The sequence below is a fragment of the Anastrepha ludens genome, chromosome 3 (assembly GCF_028408465.1).
Source record: "Anastrepha ludens isolate Willacy chromosome 3, idAnaLude1.1, whole genome shotgun sequence".
NCBI classification, from domain to species: domain Eukaryota; kingdom Metazoa; phylum Arthropoda; class Insecta; order Diptera; family Tephritidae; genus Anastrepha; species Anastrepha ludens.
Window position 1 is genome coordinate 130,435,038 of NC_071499.1, and position 22,044 is coordinate 130,457,081.

The following is a 22,044-nucleotide window of genomic DNA, read 5'->3' on the forward strand; positions in this document are numbered from 1 at the left end:
GTTGTATGATTACCACCTGGCCAGCTATAACTTTCTTAATCTGGAAGTACGCACTCGTATATGTATGTTTATGTTTATCAGTGATTTTTGTTTTTAATTTTTGGAGACTTTAATTGATTTTACCTTTGCAAGCATGGCAACTATGTATGTAGGTATGAAGATTTTGTTTCACAATCGCTGCTTATTCGGGCTGCTACCTTTCAATAATTATCAATATAATTAGTCGAAATGAATGACGCTAAGAGATCTACGGGATTCAGATAGGCTGTGCTGGATTGATTTAAATTGGATATGTAAGATTATGTCCAAATATGGAGGAAGTTCGACGGTAGAAAACAAAGATAATTGTGACGAGATAAGATACGAAAAAGAAATAATTTCGTGGTAAACAAAAGGCAATGACGCAAGTTTGTAGTTGAAAGTGTAGAGGTAAATAAGAGAGAGAAGAAGGGGTAGTAGCACTGAGTGAATAAACGGAAAGGTGTAAGAGTGAGATTGATACATCCATACGAGAATGCATAACCAGGGAGATGAATAACCAGGGCTCAGCTTCAAGTTTGTAAGGAAATACTTTCAACTTGTCACAATGACGTTGTGTCCGTTCGGTTACATTTTCTAGCTTTGCGCATTTATTACCACTGAAAAATGTTTGCTTCACCTCCGGCTTACGTCTTTTTGTCTATGTTTGTAAAAACTACAATTTTTAATATTTACCAATAAATTTGTTTTTATTTTGTTATTTACTAACATTAAAATTTACAACTTTACACAGAAGGTAGATATATAATTATTACAGTTTCGGGCTTTTAGATTCTCGAATTCTTTCGTTTAAATTTTAATAAAAAATTGTTTAAATTTTAAAAGAGTTTTGCATGACAGAGAGAACTTGAGAAAATGTTTAAGGAATTTTCAAGACATCTTTTGGAAAAACTTTATTTGTAATTTTATTTTTTTATTTTATTCTATTTTTAATTTCCTGTGCTCTTTGTATTTGAATTTATTTAAATTTCACTTAATTTTATTTTTTAAACTACGTTTATGGTATACTTTTTTCTTAAAAATATTCACTTAAGTTTTGAGTGACTTGTGTTGCGTTGTTAGGAAGAAAAAGTAACAGTTTGACGATTTGAAGTTCTGAGTGATTTTTACTCACGAAAAGTTAAAAGATTTAGAGAAGTGAAAAACATTTAAAAAGAATCGAGAATTTTGAAATTTCTTGTCTTCTGTTAGTAGAAATATTTACAACTTTTTCCCTGCAATAATAGAACATCAATTGAAGATATTGACAACTTTCTGGCATAAGAAAATTACTTTCAATAATATTTACATATCTTTTCAATATTTACATTTCCGTGCTAAATGGCGCTTACGTAATTTCTGTGGATTTTTTCAAATTTTCTTTAACAATTAATTTTGTTTTTCTCAAAGTTTTATTGCACCAAGAAAACACTTTTGCTACATACATACATATATTTCCTACTCTTTTAAACTTTTTATTTAGCGTTTGCTTTTTATTGTTGTTCCATTATTTTCTGGCCTTCTGAAATTATTGTCCAATATTCGAGTAGCGCCACCAAAAGCACCAGCTGCGTCGAAAAAAAATGTATAAACTAGTCTTCCAGCCAATATGGTTTACCGCTCAAGCTTTATCACCCAACATGCTTATGTTATTGCTGTTGCTGTCACACATTTTGCAACAAATCTCAACACCTCCACTCAGCCTCCATTCACACTGCATTGGTTCCAGCTCCACTTCGCCACATCCTATCCATTAGACCTCAACAATATTAGGGCCACCAGGGTCGTTGATGTGGATGCGCATGCGCTGCGTGCAGTCCTGCTGCCGCCGCTGCTGCCGCATGCTGGTACGCCGCTGCGCCATTCGCGTGCAGCACCAAATGATGCGCCGCTGCTGCGTTCTGCATTTGCTGTGTCATGCAGTCCTGCGGTAGCTTTGTGCCATCCGCCAAGCAGGGTTTGCCGTTACGCACCAAAACTGGCACCGCTACGCGGCGTGGTGAGGGTAAAGCGGCCGCGTGATGTGGATGCATGGCGGGGTGGTGCTCGTAAACGCCCTTTTCATTTTGTGCACGTTTGGTCTTGTAGCGATGATTCTGGAACCAGATCTTCACTTGCGTCGGCGTCAAACGTATTAGGCTGGCGAGATGTTCACGTTCTGGCGCCGATAGGTAGCGCTGTTGGCGAAAACGTCGTTCCAGTTCGTAAGTCTGTGCCTTGGTAAAGAGCACGCGCCGCTTGCGTTTCTTACTCGGCATACCGTCGGGCCCATTGGTGGAGCCATTGCCGCCATTCTCTTCGTCATTCTCATCGTCCATGATCTCTTCTTCGATGCCGTCTTCGATGAGGGTGTCGTCGTGCGGATTGGAGGAGGAGCCGCCGGCGCTGGTGTTGTCCGCACCGGTGCCACTACCACCAACGCTGCCACCGGCACTGCCTGGCATGGTTTTGTTAAGTTGTTGATGGAGCGCGTGTAGTTGCTGGTGGGGAGCTGAGCCGGTATGTGCTTGCATGTGCAACGAATTAGCATCGCCGACGGAGAGCGCATCGCTTTCGGCGGACCGGCTGTAGGTCTTGTAGTCAGCGGAAAGCGCTGGAGAGGTTTGACAATTGGAGCCGATGTAGGTGTAGGAAACCTCTGAGGTGTGTGGCGAAGTGCTGTCAGGACTGGCTGGCTGTTGTATGCCTGCGGAGAGATATAAGAAGAAGAAAAACGTTGATTAAGATAAAAACTCTGGGTGTAGACGGGAGGGGACAAAATTAAATAAAAGTGAGATTTTTGTTTTTTTAAATAAAGTTATTGGTTACCATTATCAGTTGAATCCCGAAAAAGCTTTTGGGTTTACTAATAGGTGATTTCCTTTACTGAAGGTATCTATTACTTAGTAATAAATTTAAAAACAAAAATTGGTGCGGCCTCAGCTTAATTTTACTTCCTTAACTAGATCTCTTACAAGTTCCCAACCAATTCGGAATGGACTTTTCAACTGCCTCTACTACCTCCTACCTTTTCTTCGGAGGAAGGGCGGAGAAGCAGATCATGAAGATGATACTGATTTTATACGATGAAGCAGAGCAAACTTCTAGTGAGATTTTATAATGGTTTGAGATGCTGTGGTGAATGGGTAACTCAAGAAACGCTTAAGATTAAATATGAGGTTGGATCCGTTCTTTCTAGGAAAGGATGTGCGCTTCAATTATTTATATATACATCCTTTATTGGGTATTTGGCCGAGCTCCTCCTCCTATTTGTGGTGCGTGCCTTGATATTTTTCCACAAATGAAACGAACGAAATTTGTATGCCGTCTCTGAACGGCGGATGGTTTTTTATGAGAAGCTTTTTCATGGCAGAAACACTTTCGGATGCTTGCTATTGCCTTCTCGTTAGTTTGCTTGACCGCGAAATACTTGTATTTTAGTATACCATAATGAATTTACTCGATGGTTCTGCTTTCTTGGTGTTTAATATTTCTGACTGCAATATTTCTGCTTCCCCAGTTTCCTCACCGCTTAATATTTTTTAGTTTCTACGCATTCTCACTGCCTTTTATTCCTCCTGGTAATGTTCTAATGCCCATCAGCTATTAAAAATACAATTTGTCTTTCTAGCTATTCAATTGCAACATCCTTCTGTCATTGTTTTCCTATTGCAATGCAATTCCCCTATTCGTAATAAGCCTGGCCTGTACTCTCTGCTCTCGCTCTCTGTTACACATCCTGGGCGGGAACTCTACAAAATACCTTAATTTATTAGCTTCTAAACAAGGCACCATGGGAGGGCAAACAAACAGCGTAGCCGTCAATTTTCCTAATTTGGGCGGAAATAAATTGCCGTATATCAAAAATTTACAATCATTTCTTTTTTTTGTTTTTTTTTCTTCTTTTCATTTCAGAGTTTTTCTCACTATTCGCCCAAGAGCAATCTCATATTGCTACAATGATAGAACAATACCAAGGCAAACCGGAAGGATGGCACATGGATTAGATCACACCTTCATTTGAGGTTTTCACTTTTCACACAAAAACCAATAGAAGGTGACAAAGGGCGGACAAGCGACGTTTAATAGTATTTAGTTTGTCGATTTCAGGCAGTAGAGGGGATCTCGAACTATACTCGGCTTTATAGCGGGCATATGGAAGAAATTTTAGCGGCCGACCGACGGCCATTTCGTAGGGAAGTCACTAAAGAATGCGTTAGATAGGAAAGTTGGTGGAAAGAACTGACGAACAACGGAAGCGCTGGAAGTAGGAAGTGAATGGGCAGAATAGCGCTGCTGAGTCTTTGTTGCCCGTTGAGTTATTGAAAATTCAAAAGAAAAAGGAAAACAAAAAATCAAAAAATCACTGTAAGCATTGAGGAAATTTCTTGCTTGTAGGGTGAGCGACAAGGAGGCGAGTAGCGTTTGGCTTGTAAAATGTGAATGAGAACGCGTGCATGTGTGTATGTGGTTTGTTCACAGTGCGATAGTTGACGCCTTTTATGCACTTTTGTTGTTGTTCCGCTTACTTTTGTTCTGTAAAAAGTGATGAATGAGTAAAGGGCTCATACGGCTCATGCCGCAGAGTTAACTCAGGTAGTCGGAAGTATGCAGAACGTGTTTGTGTGTGCGCGCGTATGCATTCTCTACTCTGCATATGTATATGAAGATTGATAGGATTGTGAAAACTGCAGGAGGTTTGCGTATTTAATTGATGCTATTACTTTATGAAAAGAGTGTATGGCTGAGGAAGGGGAAGAGGGTATAATAATGATAGTCTAAATATCGACTGCTACACTCTCGGAATTCCCTAAGATGTCCTTTTTATGTGGGTAAACAATATTGAAGCTCTGAGTGAGACTTAAAACGTATATTCACCAATATTAATGGACGTTTTCTGGTCATTTCAACTTTTTTCTAAAACATCGATTTTTCCTCTTACTCTTCAATTTTTTGGTTTCAAAACCTTTTGTTCTCTAAAGTGAAGTTTTTAAATATATCTGCAATTTGAGAGTAGTAGAGCGAAAAATGGATTCCATATCCTGTGAGAGATGGTGGCGCATTGGTAGTACCGCCACTTGGCTCTTAGCGAATATGACAGAATCAGTTGTTGAACTAACGTAAAGTTTTGTTATTTTTTTTTGTCATCATCTCATCTAAAACTACAACTCTCGACAAAATTACTCTCATTAAACTAACCTAACTTCTAATTCTTGTTTTAAAAGTTCCATTTTTTGCATTCCACTCCCATCTTATCGAAAATTAAGTCGCAAAAAAATCAAATTTTTATTTTTGTTTACAAAAGTTCGCTATTTTGACATTCTCCACTACGTTCTCCCTCATATCATCTAAAATTATGTGCCTCATGGCACAAAATAATTTATTTAACCGAACCCAAGGTTTAATTTTTGTTTACAAGAGTTCACTATTTTCACATTTTTTGTCTAAAATGAAGTCATGACAAAACTGCCCTCAAAATTGCACTTCAATTTGTCTACTTGCGTATTCTCTTATTTTTGGTCTGCAAAGTCGAGTTGCAGCCTATAAAAGAGTTGGACTGTTATGTGGCGTGCGATCTCGTGCGGGCTCTTTTCTGTTTTAAGCCGCGATATCTTCGGCAGCGTTATTTATATAGTTTTCTCTGTGCCAGTTAGCTTCCTACAATTATATTTATATGTGCACTTTCAATTGTAGCTCGTCCCTAAGCCATCTACGACAACACTCAAATCGAAAGCTTCCATAGCCAAAGTTCGACAACCAAACATCAAACGCAGTAAACTGCCGGTTCACAATCATCTCAACGGGCGCGTACTCGTTTCGACTTTGGCTTGTATATTAATTTCATCTACAAGCAATTCTGTGCATTTTCATATCGTTTGGCAGGGTGAGGAGAGAAGTGTTCCCAAAAACCGTATGTATGAAGACTACAATGCGTAGCCGTAAAATTGCCGACAAATTTTCCATGTTAACCTTTGGTTGTGTTTGCTCAGCGTACAACCAACCACCATCACCACCACCGGTGAGTGTTATACAAACCAACAACAACAAGTATGCCATCAAATACAATTAGCTACATTTCGCATACACTCCATAGTGCCCATTTCCCCTACGTGCAATATTTTATGGGTAAGTGTTGGTGCTGTTTTGTTGGTTGATTCCTCGCCGGTTGGTTGTTGGCTCTCGACTGACTTGGTAGGTTTGTGCTTGTCATTAATTGTAAGTTAAAAAGTTATTTTTATTTAACACCATATCGATACATTGCAATCTTAACAAGAGGCAGATGTTCAACGTCAATACGCAGCCATTCATGTGTATGGGTGTGTACTGACAATGCACATATCACATACTGGGTGTACTCGTACATATGAGCATTGCGAGTATCCTGCCTTCGTGCGCCGCAAATTATGTTAGCAAATATGCAGTGCACCCTCGTAGCTTCAGTGGCATCTGCCTTTTTTGTTTTTGGCTTTTGCTTACTACTTTCCAAATTACTTTTCAAATTTCCGTATACAAATTTGTCTAATCATATTTGTTTACTGCCTTCGTGAGCGTCGTCCTTTCGTATTTTCGTGTTTTGTTGTGTTTTTTGTTTTGCTGTTTTACACTTCAGGATTAGGCATATATTTTTAAATGCTCGCCACTCGAGGCTTCTATATTTTTTTGCTCACTAAGCCCTTTTTAAGTTTTTGTTTCACTAAATTGTCACGCAATTCCGTTGAATACTGGCCTATAAAAAGGTGCTCCTCTTCAATGTTTTGAGAAATTCCGCAGCTGTCTTAATGTACGAATTATTTTAACCCATTCCCCCTCTGACGTTTTGCAGTTATTAAGTCATTCGAAAAAAGTGTGATTATGTTGCCAAGGCAATGGGGATTTACGTGTGCTAAATAACCTTTAATTATAAGAAGACACTGGTGAAAGTATATACAGAGTGAAAACCATTTCGTTTGTCTCAAATTTAAAGCTAAGAAATCGAGTTTTTCTCTAAGCCCTTGAGTTTCGGCGAATTCTTCAGCGTGACCACAGAACGGCTTGCTTTTCCTCTTGAATGTTTGTCGGAGCAGATGAAGGCAATGGAATGGTAGATGAGCGATTGGAGAAAATGATTCATTGAATGAATTAAGATTTCTTAACATAACTAATCAGCTATTGACCCGAGTTTTGGAGTATTTGAAAAAATGTTTGCTGCAGAATTGTCTGAGAATCAGAGTGCAACTGTTCCGGACCGTCGCTAAGATGCATCCACTTACACTCCGATTGTTGCGCACTTTGGAAGGGGGGACAACAAATTTAGTTACCGTCGACTCCACGAACAATTTTCAGTAGCAGAGTAAGACTTAGCCATTCGGTTTTACAATGAGGGTACAGACGCACTGGCGGAATTACCGGTATATGTCTCAGTCTGACTTAACCGAGGGCAAGGGGCTCGATAGGTTGGATATGTTGTATGTTAAATTGCTGTGGTGTGCAAGACCACTTGGAAGACTGTAAAGATCTAGAATATTAAATTTAGTACTTTCATCAAGGTTCAAAATTAAGCTTGCAGCATAAATCCTTTTGCCGCGGTTGTTGGTTGAGAAAAGCCTTGCTCATCAAACCTATACCTACCGAAATAAGAAAAGATAAAACTAGTAGTTTCATTTTACTCACCATAAAGCTCATTTTCCTTAATCCAAGCGCTACGCGCCGGATGCGCCAACACTGTGTGCGTCATCTGATGATACGACGACAATTCATCACTGAAAGCGGAGAAGTTCTTTGGCAAATATTGACCAGCTGCAGCAGCTGCCGCTGCGGCCACAGCATTGTGGTGACTAGCTAAGAGGTGAGCAGTGGCTTGAGAAGCGGCATTCGCCGCCACTGCCGCTGCAGTTGGATGATGTGTTGCAGTTTGCTGACCGTTGCCATCGTTGCCGTTTACTACGCTACCAGCTACTGGGGTGGGTGTGGTACCGGCGGAATGCTGCGTTTTCTGATCATCACTGGGTACTGTTAGTGTATTGGGACCCGCGCAACTTAACACCGAGGCTGGCGGAGTTAAATGGGCGCTTTGTACTTCACCATTACTATTACTATTGTTATTGTTGTTGTGTATGCTCGTATTGTTGTTATTGTTGTTGTGATGGTGCTGCGGATGAAGATGTGTTAGATGGCTGGAGTTTTGCTGCTGATGTTGTTGCTGTATGTGGTGATTAATATCAGTTTCACTGTGATGACCAGCGGCGGCGGCGGTGGCGTGTGAAGGCACAACGCCATTCTTCAGTTCACTTCCATCCAAGTTGAGTATATCCGATATGTGAAAGCCGGAGGAGCGTTGCGATGAGGGCACCTTTGCGTCGAAGAGACTATGGAGAAGAAGAAAATGGAAGAATGAGTAACAAATTAGCATATGGAGTTAACAGATTATAGGGTAAAAGGCAAGTTTAAGATATGTGGAGAGACAGTTCGTAAGGAGACGACTGTGCTTGAAAGCGACTGTGCTTTAATTACTATATACTGATTTTAAGCTTATAAAAAATTCACGATTTTCAAATGACACTCTTTGAGAAATATTCATTAATATCGCTGGGTGCCTTATTTTATACTGTAAGCTCTGATACATTTCTCTCACCGCAGATTCCAGTATATAAATTTTGTTAAACTAACTAATGTATTTAAAAAATTTTAGGCTCCAAGTGAGATGAAATTTACATTGAACGCTGTGCGGGTTGAGAACTTTCCTGCCTCTAAAGAATCTGAATGGTAATTTTTTAGTTTATACGGGCTCCCGAAATTTAGTAGTACGTTCACACTTATAAACTTTGTTTATCTAGCGAACGAAAATAAAAAAATAGTTAGCAGAAAGTAGGCCAAAGCTCGCTTCAAATCCAACACTAAGCTGAGGACCTTTCTGCCTCCAAATTGTGTGTTTAGTAGTAGATTGCTGGCCCCCTCCACATCGGTGAGGAGTATCGTCCACGGTGGAACAGCGAGCTGCATGAGCTATGCAGGTAACGGGACATAGTTTTTTTTTTTTTTTTATTTCCATTATAAATTACGATCTGTTAATATTAACAATAAGTAATTGGTGTTAGGGTTTGGAATTAAAATGTCCCTTCCCTTTGAAAGAGAACATTATTGTCTTTGGTGGTATTTAGTTACAATTTTACTAATACATAGTTTTCTATATTATAATTTTATATTATTATATTTTATTTTATATTACAGTACGAGCAAGATCTGTGGGTGTTTTGCGCTTTAGTCTTCTTGGTTTAAGTTCCATTTCCGGTATCAGTCTCATCTCATGGTTTTTGTGCTCTAATAGTCGCAAGATGTGCTTACTGCTGCTTCTTTTTACTGCTTCAGTGACAGTGTCTATGCCGAGGTCGCGGTGAATATCGTCATTTTTTATATACCAGTTTGCGTTTGTGATGGTCCTTAGCATCTTAGATTGACTTCTCTGAATGATTTGTAGGTTTGATTTACTGGCAGTCCCCCAAATTTCTAGTCCGTAGGTCCATGTCGGTCTGATTATTGATTTGTATATCATTTGTTTATTAAGTAAGCTTAGCGTTGATTGTTTTCCTAGTAGCCAGTAGAGTTGTCGGAATTTGTTTTTCATCTCGTTTCTCTTGTTTTGTATGTGTTTTTTCCATGTGAGTTTTGAGTCAATCGTTATGCCTAAGTATTTTGACACTTGAGTGTATTTTTATGTCTTCCCCGTTAATTTGGATTGGATATCTTGCAGATTTTCTCTTCGCGTATATTACATGTTGTGTTTTGTCTTTATTGACCTCAATGCCCCATTTTTCAAACCATTTTGTTGTTGCTGATAGCGTATCTTGCAGTGTTTTTGTTGCTGCTTCTTCATTGTGGTTAGCTGACATTAAAACTGTGTCGTCTGCAAATGTAGCTATCATTGATCCTCGAGTAGTTGGCGTTGGTATATCTGCTGTGTATACTAAGTATAGTATGGGGCCCAGTACGCTTCCTTGAGGTACTCCAGCAGTCGCCGTCAAGATAACAGAGCACTCATCGTCATATTTTATGAAGAAGTGTCTATCAGACATGTAGCTTTTAAGGATATTAAATATGTTAAGTGGTAAAATGGTTTTTAGTTTATATAGAAGTCCTTTGTGCCATACTCTGTCAAAAGCTTTCGCGATGTCCAAATACACGGCAATGCAATATTTCTTCTTATCGAAGTCGTCTGTAATTTTGTTGACTACTCTGTGAATCTGTTGCACAGTTGAGTGTTGTTTTCGGAAACCGAACTGGTGTGAGGGGATAACGTCTTTTTGTTGTAGAATCGGGGCAATTCTGTCAAGCAGTATTTTTTCAAACAATTTAGAGAGGATGGGCAGCAAGCTAATTGGTCTGTACGAGCTAGCAACAGTGGCGTTCTTGTTTGGCTTGGGGATCGCTATAACTTGTGCAACTTTCCATGCTTTTGGGAAGTATTGTAACCTAATTATTCCGTTGAAGAGGTCTCGTATGTATTTTATTATAGTATCGGGTAGTTCCTTTAGTATTTTCCCATTTATTTGGTCATATCCCGGTGTCTTTTTGTCTTTAAGTTTCTTTATATAATATTTGATTTCTTCTTTTGTCGTGTTTTGTATTGTGTGGTCTGCATTCTCAATTGTATTCGGCAGATTAATGTCTTTATTATCCATGTTATTTGTAAATATTGTTTTAAAGTGGTCAGCTAATGTTTCAGCCTTTTCTTTGCTTGTTCTAGCCCATGTGTTGGAGTTTGTTTTTATTGGAGGCTTGCGTATGATTGTTTTGGTGAGTTTTTTAGTTGCTTTCCATAGGGAATAGTTGGTAGCTGTAGTTGTTTCGAGGCTGCTAAGGTACTTCTTCAGTTGGTTGTCATTATGTTCTTCGAGAATTTTTTTGAGTTCGTTTGATGATTTGTTTAGTTTAGCTTTATCGGCTGGGTGTTTGGAGCGTTGCCAGTCTTTCCTGAGTTTGCGTTTTTGTTTGATTTTGTCTAAAATAAAAGCAGGGATTTTCTTTGTTATTAAGGTGTCTAATATTGGTGTCGATTGTGTTACTGCTTTTATTATGTTATCGTTTAAGTATACGATTGCATTGTCCAGTTCGGAGGAGGATTTCAAAGAGACTCGAGTTTCCATGTTTTCTTTTATGACATCACGAAATATATTCCAGTTCGTCTTATGGTTATATAGCGAAGTGATGGTTTTTCTAACAGGTCTATCCTGGAGCGTTATTATTAATGGTGAGTGGTCTGATGATAAGTCAAGGCATGATTTTATTGCAATGTTTTCGTGAGTTAGGTTTTTCGTAATACAGAAGTCGATTAAGTCAGGAAGTTTTTTATTGTCAGTTGGCCAATACGTCGGTTCTCCTGTGCTTAATATGCTGTTGTTATTTGCCTTAATGGCCTCATATAGGTGTCTTCCTTTCGTGGTGGTTATCCTAGATCCCCATGTTACGTGCTTAGCATTGTAGTCTCCCCCTGCTAGGTATCGATTTCCAACTGATTTAAGATAATCAAGGTATTGGTGTGTTGTATTATTATACTTGGGTGGACAATAAACAGCTGATATATTTATTGGGCCAGTCAAAGTGTTGATGCAGACTGTAGTCGCCTGTATATGTTCTGCTTTGTAGCCATCCATTTCTTCGCATTTTATTGCTCTTTTTATTATGATAGCTGTGCCTCCATGAGCTTTGTTGTCAGGGTGATTTGTATAATAAATATCGAAGTTTGGTATGTTTATATAGGTCTTCTCAGTGGCATGGGTTTCGGAAATGAGCATGATATCAATTGCATTGTCTGTTAAAAATATTTTCAATTCTAGTAAGTGGCGGTATAGTCCGTTAGCATTCCAGATAGCGATTATTAATTTATTGTTTATCAAGTTTAGTTACAAGCAAGGTTATGATATTCATCATGTTGGTCATTTGAGCAACTAGTTGTTTCATCATTTGTTTCAATTCTTGTAAGTCGTCTTGTTGTTGCGTCGGGTAAGTGTTAATTGTGGGAGGATGCTGTTTATGGCTCGCTGATGAAGGCATATTTTTGGTAAGTGCTTCTGCGTACGATATTTCTGGGATTATTTGTTTATTTGTGCCAGAGTTCTGATACTGATCTGTGGGTGGCGTTGGCGTTGCTGGTAGTTCTTTTTTACGGAGGGAGGGGAATTTTTGTATTTGTAGGGCTTTGTAGACCATGCATCCTTTATAATTTGCGGTGTGATTTTCGCCGCATAGGGCACATTTAATTTCATTTTTGTTGGAGGAGTGATGGATTTTGCAGTTAAGGGTGTTATGTTTACCAGCACATTTTACACATACTGGGTCTTTTGTGCAATAATTCTTCGTGTGGCCATATTTTTGGCAGTTTGTGCATTGGGGGATTGTCCGCTTTTGGTGAGGTGGCTCAAACGTGACTAGGGACATAGTTAAGCGCGTAAATATACAGCGGCAACGCCGGCTTGGCAGTGTTACTCGTGTGAACAAAGACGCCCCAGTAAGCCCGATCTACGTCACGGTATACGGTTGTATAATATTTATACAAGAACCATGGGTATGTCACAAGCGTATCTGTGGTCTAAGTGCTATGTCGTGGGGACATATACTTCATTGTGAAGGGAATGTCAGACCGCGAGCATGTATTATCATGCCGAGGTTGATCGAACACACGATGTTAAAAGAGCTATGCTCCGGAGATATCGTTGCTGCAAAAATAAAGTACTTGAAAAGTGGGAACAGTGTCGAAGCTATTATAGTTTCGGCCTACCTACCCTACGACTCTTTACAGCCACCTCCTTCGAGGGAGCTAAGAGAAGTGGTCAAGTACGTAGAATCCAATAATCTGGGGCTAATAGTGGGCTGTGATGCAAACTCACAGAACATTGTGTGGGGAAGCAGCAAATGCAACCCCAGAGGTCTCAAGTTACTGGATTTCATCCTGTCATCCGATTTGGTCATTCAAAACACTGGTAACAAACCAACTTTTGTGACCAGAAGGAGACAAGAGGTGATTGATTTAACACTTACCAATAGGTCAGTTGGAAATCAAATCAACCGATGGCGAGTTTTGGAAGAGGACTCTCTTTCTGATCATCGTCTTATCGAATTCCGACTGGGAATTGACACAATATCAATACCTTCCGGTAGGAATCCTCGAAATGTGGACTGGGACAGGTATGGTGAGCTTGTAACAGAGCGATTACCAAACCTGAAAAAACTCAAATCAGCAGAAATGATTGAAGATGCTACTAAGAAATTAGAAGGTACTTTAATCAATTGCTTTGAGGAACTGTGTCCACTCAGGCAAAGCAGACAGGGGAAAGCGGTTCCTTGGTGGAACCCTGAACTGTCGAAGCTTCGTGTACGGTCCAGGAAACTTCTTAATAAGGCCTTGAAGACCAAAACAGAAGAGGACTGGGCCAATCATCGACTTACACAGAGAGAATATAAGAAAAAGGTACGGCAAGCCAAACTTGAATCCTATAGAAATTTCTGCAGTAACGTCGAAGAAATGAGGGAAACAGCGAGACTTTGTAAGGTCCTTCATTTAGACCGCTCAGTAAGGCTGGATTCCATTCGAAAACCTGATGGTTCATACACCATTTCCAAATCGGAAATGTTTAATGCTCTATTCGAAACCCATTTTCCGGGTAGTAGAACTCTCTCTGAAGTTGAGAGTGGCATGAACAACAACGGTGGCAACGGTGGAACCTCTAGGTACAGCTGGTATATTGCTAGTCAGATAGTGACAAGGGAATCGATAAGGTTTTCCTTATCTTCCTTTGAGAACTTTAAGTCCCCTGGACCTGACGGAATATATCCAGCAATGCTTAAAAAAGGAGGAGACAGGCTGATTGAGGCCCTGAAAAGGATCTTCACAGCCTGTCTTGCATTTGGTTATATACCATCCCAATGGCGACGAGTAAGAGTAGTATTTATTCCGAAACCAGGAAAAGATGACTATTCCCTAGCAAAAAGTTTTATACCAATCAGTTTGACATCGTTCATGTTGAAAAGTCTGGAACGAGTGGTTGAGAAACATATTCGAGTGGGGGTATTGCCGAGAAGTCCACTTAGTAGAAATCAACACGCTTACCAGAGTGGAAAATCATGTGAATCAGCCTTACACGATCTTGTTAGCAAGATTGAAGCTGGGCTGGAAGCTGACGAATACACAATGGGCGTGTTCGTGGACATTGAGGGGGCTTTTGATAATGCCACTTTCGGCTCTATATGTTCTTCTGCCGAACGACACGGAGTTAATCAAGCCATTATAAAATGGATATACTCCATGCTCTCTGAGAGGCTGTTAACCGCTGGTGGGAGCGATGACGAGCAAATCACAGTCAGGGCCAAGCAAGGATGTCCCCAAGGGGGTGTTCTTTCTCCGCTGCTGTGGTGCTTCGTCGTAGACTCCCTATTAGTGGAGATGCAGGAACTCGGCTTTCACGTCCAAGCATATGCGGACGACGTCTGTGCGCTAACATCGGATAAATCCTTAAGGAGGCTTTGCACGAAAGTGCAGAGGATTCTTGACAAAATCGATGATTGGTGCATGAGACAAGGTCTTTCCGTTAATCCGAACAAAACAACTATAGTCTTGTTTACGAGAAAACGGAAATTGGATGGACTCAGTCTTCCAACACTGAAAGGTGTGACTCTTGGTCTTTCCAACGAAGTTAAATATCTAGGAGTAATCTTGGATAACTTGACTTGGGAGACACACGTTTCACTGAAGGTGAATCGTGCATTGAAGATTTTTCAGCAATGCCCTAGAGCCTTTGGCAAAACTTGGGGTCTGAAACCTGCTGTGGTCCTATGGATATACACGGCACTTATTAGATCAATCATCACTTACGCTTCTGTGGTCTGGTGGCGACGGAGCATGGTTAAGTCCACAATCTGGGAACTATACAGGCTGCAAATAAGTGTATGTTTATGCATCACGGGTGCCATGAGTACAACCTCTGGAGATGCCCTAAATGCTATGCTTGATTTGCTCCCCCTGGATCTTAAGATACAACAGGAAGCAATAAAAGCAATGTGTAGACTCCATAAATATGGTTTCTGGCACGAAGATGGAACTTCGGGACACAGAGAAATCTTTAAGTTGCTGTCGGAGCAGTATCCACTGTTTTTGGCACCTAAAGATGACCTGATACCCACAGTTTCATTCGGAAGGAAATTTGATGTCAGATTTCCATTGCGTGATAGTAATAAGTATCACTACGCTATGGGGGGAATGGCAACTGTTTTCCAAACAGAAGTTTTTGCCATCCTAAAAGTAGCCGAATGGATAATCGAGAGGAGATGGAGCGGGAAACAGATTGGAGTCTTCAGTGACAGTCAGGCTGCATTGAAGGCCCTGGAGAACGCGAAGCAAGCCTCAAAGATTGTTCAAGAATGTAAGAAGAAGCTTAATTCTGTCGCAAGACAAAACAGGCTTGTACTTATATGGGTTCCGGGACACTCCGGTGTTCAAGGAAACGAAATTGCCGACGAATTGGCCAACCGTGGAGCAGCGGTGCCTCCACAGGGGCCAGAGCCAATAATCGGAATCAGTCCCGCAGGAATCAAGAACTGGATCAACGATTATGTAGGCAATCTACATAAAGAGCGATGGTCCGGTCTAGAACGCTGCAGAACTGCAAAGTGTTTTGTGACAAGCCCGAACAGAAAACTGTCAAACTTTCTACTAAAACTTAGAAGGAAAGACATTCGGTTGATGGTCGGCATCATTACAGGACACAACCCATGGGGTCAGCATATGACCACCATTGGAATCATCGAGGACCCGGTATGCCTGTCATCCTTGGAGGAGGCGGATAGCACTGAGCACTTTCTCTGTGAGTGTCCTGCCTTTGCTAGAGCGCGACTACGAGTATTGGGTTCCGATGTCATGAGAATGAGTAATATTCGTTCTCTAAAACTGGAGGATATTTACAGATTTGCCAAAGAATCTGGAAAATTCTCACAGGACTAACTATCTCTATCTCTGTCTCTATTCTTTCCTATCTCTTTCTATGATACTTTTCTCCCTCCCTCCTTGACTATCTAACCCCTTTCCAGAGCTTTAAATACAATGGGCTTTTTAGCCTGAGTGTTTTAGGAGCCACCAAATCTCCTGGTGCTCCTTGGCTCGACCTTTTCAAATTCAATTCAAATTCAAGTAAGTAGATTCTTGTATGACAAATTTTGCAAAGAAAGCAGCTAATGGATGCAAAGGGCTTTTATGTTGCTGAAGATTCCTGAATGCCGTGATTTTTGTTCAAGTGATTGCCCTAAATTAGTTATATATTTTTAATTGTAGTACAGTAATTTAAACAAATTTTAGGTCGCAAAGGGAGTCTTAAGCCTCTTGTTTAAATTAGAGCTCTAAGTTTAGTAGCAGCCACTACAAAAAAATGGTGGCAAGTGAGATTAAACCAGTCTTTCATGCAACCGATCAACTCCCTCCTCACCTCCTAAAGTAAGGGGACCTGGGTGAAAAATTTGTCATTTATTAAATGTTTCAGCCTACATTCCTCAGCTTCTTGAACACAGTTCAATTATGCACCAGTGCCAACAGAACATGGCTCCCACTTGATTGACCGTTTACAACAAGTCTGTTTGGTATTACATATTTTTAAGAAACGCCAGTAGGAAATTCCAGCACGTTTTCGTGCGTTTATTACTTCGAACCATGTTAATCTCCGTTCAAGATATCGGTGAAATAAATACTCCAATACCCACGGGAAATACAGAGACAAACTCGCTAAAGACACGTACAGATTTGTCCAAAGCCAGCAAGTGTTCGTAGAAATAGTTTATGCATAAATACGTTCCAAGCATTACCACTCACTAAAAACAAGCAACGAACACAATTAAAATCCGCTAGCGGTCACTCCTGTTAAGTGGAAAATATATCGAAAATCTCGCTGAAGTGTTTCTACTTCACCTGAAGCCGAAGGGTCCTTATAATTATCTAGCACGCCATTAAGGCGCACTTTGCACCTTGAGAGAATTTCCCAACTTCGTACGATAAATACTAAGCTGCGGTTGGGGAATTCCTGGCCATGTGTGCAGCACATGTGAGTCGAAAAGTTGAGTAGCGGACAGGCGCGCGTGCGTACAAATGAGCTCAATCGGCCAACAAACAAAAAGGCGAAAACTGCATGAACAATAAGGTACACAAAACACACCAACACAACCTGCTGAAATAAGTGGAAAAGTGTTTAAGGTGCTGCAGCAGTATGTGCGAGCGGCAAAGAACTTGTTAGGCCGGCAGAGAGCAGAGAGGACGACAAGGGAAGTGCACCAAAGAAATAAAGAGAATAGTCTGCGATGCCGGCTAACAGGTAGACAATGTCCTCTCGCAGACAATTGAGCAACAACGATGGCGACAGGCTGTCTGGCAGTGCGGGAGATCCCAAAATACTAGCAGCATCTTGGATGACCTCTCAACTGTTGAGCTATGCAAGTGTCGGTTGGTTTGTGTGCGTTGTTGACACACAAAAGATTCTTAGGAACCTATAATGGCGTGGGAAATTAATACAGCCTCCCTAGGAAAGCAACTCATGCGCACAAAGGGACAGTAAGCCGAACGGACGGACTTGCACAGTCTGGCCAACTGATTTTACTGGACCGCCAAGGTTGTTTCTTTGCTCGTAAACCTGTGCCGATGTCTTGCGAAACTCCAATTTGAGCAAAGCAAATATTGCACTGCTGCATCCCATTGTGTGTGTTTGTAAGTGCAGGAAGTAACATGTGTTTCGCATTTGCAACGGCCAGTGTAAACGAAACAAGCGGAAGAATACCAATGTGCGCGAAAAGACGGAAAGACTTGCTGGAGCACAGGTACACACTTCCATATACAGACATACATTTGTTATGGCATAAATGACAAGGTGTTCGGGAAGCTAGCCAAGTTTTCAGTACTAATCAGATTTCTGGTCATTGTTGTGGGTATTAGAAAAAATTTGAATCAAATTTATTTCAATTTATTTGTGTACGGGTGCGAACTGTAAGCTGACTTAAGGTTGACCAAAACTTTGTATGCACTGATTAACTAGTCCAGGATTAGACCCAGCGTGCAGAGTGTATTATTGTTGAGTCCAAACACATGTGAGTCCAGGAAACTGTTGCAGCATGCACGTAGGTGGCAAATGTGCGAATAATCTGACGATTTACTTCTTTAAATCAAAGTTAATTTATCCAAGCAGAGATTTGTAGAGGCCAGGCAGTTCGCTTAGGTTAACGCAACAACAGGAAGTGAAAGACAAGGGACTTAATCGATGTATGAATAGATGGGCATGCACTGTTGCAAAAAAACTGGACTGGGTTAATGGTGGAAATAGGGACCAACGTAAGCCCGCAGACTTCTCCGGCTGATGCGATACGATCTAGCCTAGGAGAGTGGCACTGAATTTTATTTCAAAAATAGCACTAAAATTTCACTTAATTATTAAGATATAGGTATTAAAAAAAGGCGGCCGCCGTAGCCGAATGGGTTGGTGCGCGACTACCATTCGCAATTCACAGAGAGAACGTCGGTTCGAATCTCGGTGAAACACCAAAATTAAGAAAAACATTTTTCTAATAGCGGTCGCCTCTCGGCAGACAATGGCAATCCTCCGAGTGTATTTCTGCCATGAAAAAGCTCTTCATAAAAAAATATCTGCCTTTCGGAGTCGGCTTAAAACTGTAGGTCCCTCCATTTTGGAACAACATCAATACGCACACCACAAATAGGAGGAGGAGCTCGGCCAAACACCCAAAAAGGGTGTACGCGCCAATTATATTATATATATTATTATTAGGTATTAAAAAAAGATGTTTTAAACAAGCTTCAATAAAACATGATTTTTATTACAAAAATAGGAACAAGAGCAGAAAGAGGGAAAATGAGATCATCATTATATTGCGTGAATGTCTCGGGAAGTGCAATATTACTATATTATTGTAGTTACCCGCTTGTTGTGCTCGTAAGTCATACCAATCCCTAAGCAAGAGCACTTAAGCCCTGCAAGTATCAAAATAGAACTGGAAGCATCAAAATGCTTGTGCTTATCAGCTACTTTGCCAACACGGCGTGTTTGCGAATCAAAAATACTCCAAAACTCCTGCAGAATGCGTGAACGCATATTGTTCGCATAAAAACTGCGTCAGCCTGAATGCTGGTGCATGAAATGATAGGTTCACAGTGGGAGTTCCATTGTCGTCTAGTGCGTGCTTCCCAGTGTCAGTTGCCAACACACGGCCAGCTCGAATGACCAGGAGAAATAATTTCCACTCTCGACACAGTCAAACACGAAATACTCTTCTAAGTGTGAATGGGGAATTTTGTTGTCAAATTGTATTAATTATTCGGCTAGAATATAAACGAAATATTACCTTTTTCTTCACACATGCACAGTCAGAATCCCATAGATATCACAAAAAAAATAAATACACACTTGTTTCAGAACGGCAGGAACCACGTGTTTGAGCACCATTGTGCTGATTTCCGTCTTTTTATTGACTTCTCTCATTGTTAGCACTTTGAAAGGTCCTTTAAACGAGTGCGTGTGTGTGCGTCTGTGTGGAAAATTGGAAGTCATTGACTTATAATTGATACTTTCGGGAAAGGAAAAGAGAAAGAAAGAAAGAACGATTTTGCAAGCGGAAACTGTGTAATAGTAATAGCACACACATTTGTGTATTTCTCGTTGTTTGTGCCGTGTTATAAAGATCACCTAGTTTTGATTTAAAATTCAAGATTTGGTTTTCCTTTCACACCTCAAACAGTGAAGGTAACTGTTCGGAAGGCACATTTCCGCAATATTCAGCTGGAAAAAAATTAAGTGCCACATGGAGTTGAAACTTGGTTTTACATACTATAAGGTGGCCCAAAATTAACCACTCTATCGAAAGATTTATAATTTTTGGAAATGGCGTCGTAATTGAAGCATATTTGACGCTTGTGAACTAAACAGTTGCGGCATACAAACAGATAAGCGCGGGTCAAAATAAATAAAAATTTTTTTCACTCGAAATCATTTTTTTTTGTTCAGAAAAAGAGTTATTCAAAACAAAATGGGATTAACTGATTAATTTTGCGCCACCTTGTACCTGTGCTCCAATACTGCTAACAATTTTAACCGTAATAAAACTTCTAATAAATATTATTATATAAAAAAATTTATGTTTTGAGCTCGATTACACAGTTTTGGTTTCCTAAACTTGATGTTCTTTGCAATAATAGATATGTTACACCCTTTATTTGAGGCTTGGCCGAACTCCTCCTACTATTTGTGGTGTGCGTCTTGATGGTTTTTCACAAATGAATGAAGGGTCTTAGAATTTAACACCGTCTCCGAGCGGCAGATTTTTTTTTTTTATGAGAAGCTTGAGAGATTTCAATCTATTCCACTTTTCAAAAAAAGTTAAAGTGGATTTCCAGAAACCCCGCATGACAACTTTTTTTAACAAAACTTTTACGGAGCCTTTCTTTTTTTGGCTTTCTTTTTTCAGTATACATATATCTTTGGAGGTTTCTGAAGCTCAAAACTTTTCGGTTGAACTAAGAAACCACAGTAGATTTCCAAGAGCAGAAAAAAATTTTAAAAATTTTGTAGTAAAACTTGCGTGAATAAATAAAAGCTCCGTTCCTAAATTATTGCTTAGTTAAGATTCCTTTCTCCATAAATTTCCGTTTCTTATTCGCTTACCCAGGTAACGCACTACGCAGAGCTGCTGGATAGAATGCAGGCAGCAATGGATGCCCCCACGGTGGCAGCAAAATCGGGGACCAGGGCAGGAAAGGTGCCGCCGCCGCCGCAGCTGCAGCAGCCGACGGCACCATTAAACTACTCATGCTGTGTAGTGCAGGAAAAGAGCTAAACGCCGCCGCTGCGGCAGCGTTTGTGGGTAAACGCAAATGATCGGCAATCGAGGTCGGCGTGATCGATGTTGTACTAATGCTGGTGTTGGTGCGTATATGCGAATTTGGATGTTCCTTAGTTATAGACGTTGGCGTGGGCGATGTTGTGTGTGTGGGTGTTGAAGTGCGTAGCGGTGACGGTAGTGTTGGTGGTGTTGGTGTTCTTGAGCTGCGACGTAGCGATGGTAGAACGTTGCGTGGCTTGGTGGGCGAAGGCGGTGGCGTGGCAGCACTGGACGATAGCGATTCTAACGATTTCCGTCGGTTCAGCGTTGACCGCGGTGGACGTCCTGGCGACGGCGTGCGTTTGCGTTTCTCAGCCACTTTGATGTTGTTTACGAAATGCGGCTGCGGCAGAAAAGTAATTTTGAACGCAATAAAAACTTGCAAGACCTCGAGAACGATCTATATTTTACTAGGATCTATTAGAGGGTGCTTTAACGGTCAAGAGATGTTTAACAAGAGACCCGCAAACAATTTTTCGAATTTTGTGAATCACTATTGCAAGGACTTTATCGAAATGCTAATGTGTAATTATGTAGTTTCAAGCAATTAAGCCACAAATAAAAACGTTTTTTTCACACTTTAAATTTTCTTGTTTTTTTAACTTCATTTTTGATCTTCTGGTTTCCCGAGCCTGTGGTTTGTTCGCGTCTGCCCGCTTGGACACATATCGTGTAATTGCTGGGCGTGCAAGGTGATAATAGAATCCTCTTAATTTCGAGTAGTTTTTGAAAACTGGCTTTTCGTATGGAGACCGCGCACACTTTTCAAACTGAAGTGTCATCAATAACTAACGAGTCGCCGTGTACGCCGAGCAGCCACAACCAGCCAGCCAGTCGACCAACCAACGCATCAGCCCAGTCCGGGCAACCAACGACAATGCAGTCAATGCATTAAATATACAAACAAACAAACAAAAACCATCAACAACCACCTTTACATACCAAAGACTTGAGAAGGCTGCCGCCAGCTAGGCAGGCAGGCAACTTCATTTACTCAACAATGCTGCAACATACCCATTAAACAATTTTTTTTCGATCGATTTCCCTAAGTGGCTTCTCATGTCCTGCGCGTATAAAAACAACAACAAAAACAACAACCCAAGTACGCACACTTCAGTTGAGCGGTAGAGAGTTGTCGAATCGAGTCGAGTGTAAAAA

General features: G+C 40.6%; 1 protein-coding gene and 1 long non-coding RNA gene across 4 annotated transcripts in view; both read right to left on the minus strand.

Annotated features, from left to right (window-relative positions):
* Window positions 1-748: 748 nt before the first annotated feature.
* Window positions 749-22,044, minus strand: part of LOC128859267 (homeobox protein vnd) — a 54,406-nt gene continuing 33,110 nt past the window's right edge. For all 3 annotated transcript variants that reach the window (XM_054096131.1, XM_054096132.1, XM_054096130.1), the window contains 2 exons: window positions 7,648-8,342; window positions 749-2,704 (listed from right to left, as the gene is read on the minus strand). In XM_054096131.1, the coding sequence (XP_053952106.1) occupies window positions 1,788-2,704; window positions 7,648-8,342 (1,612 nt within the window). In that variant the 3' untranslated portion in view covers window positions 749-1,787. The remainder of the gene's footprint in view (window positions 2,705-7,647; window positions 8,343-22,044) is intronic.
* LOC128859268 (uncharacterized) lies at window positions 18,911-20,745 on the minus strand. The gene is made up of 3 exons (XR_008454118.1): window positions 20,670-20,745; window positions 19,354-19,536; window positions 18,911-19,282 (listed from the first exon to the last, which is right to left on the minus strand). It is a non-coding gene; the product is annotated as an uncharacterized LOC128859268 (long non-coding RNA).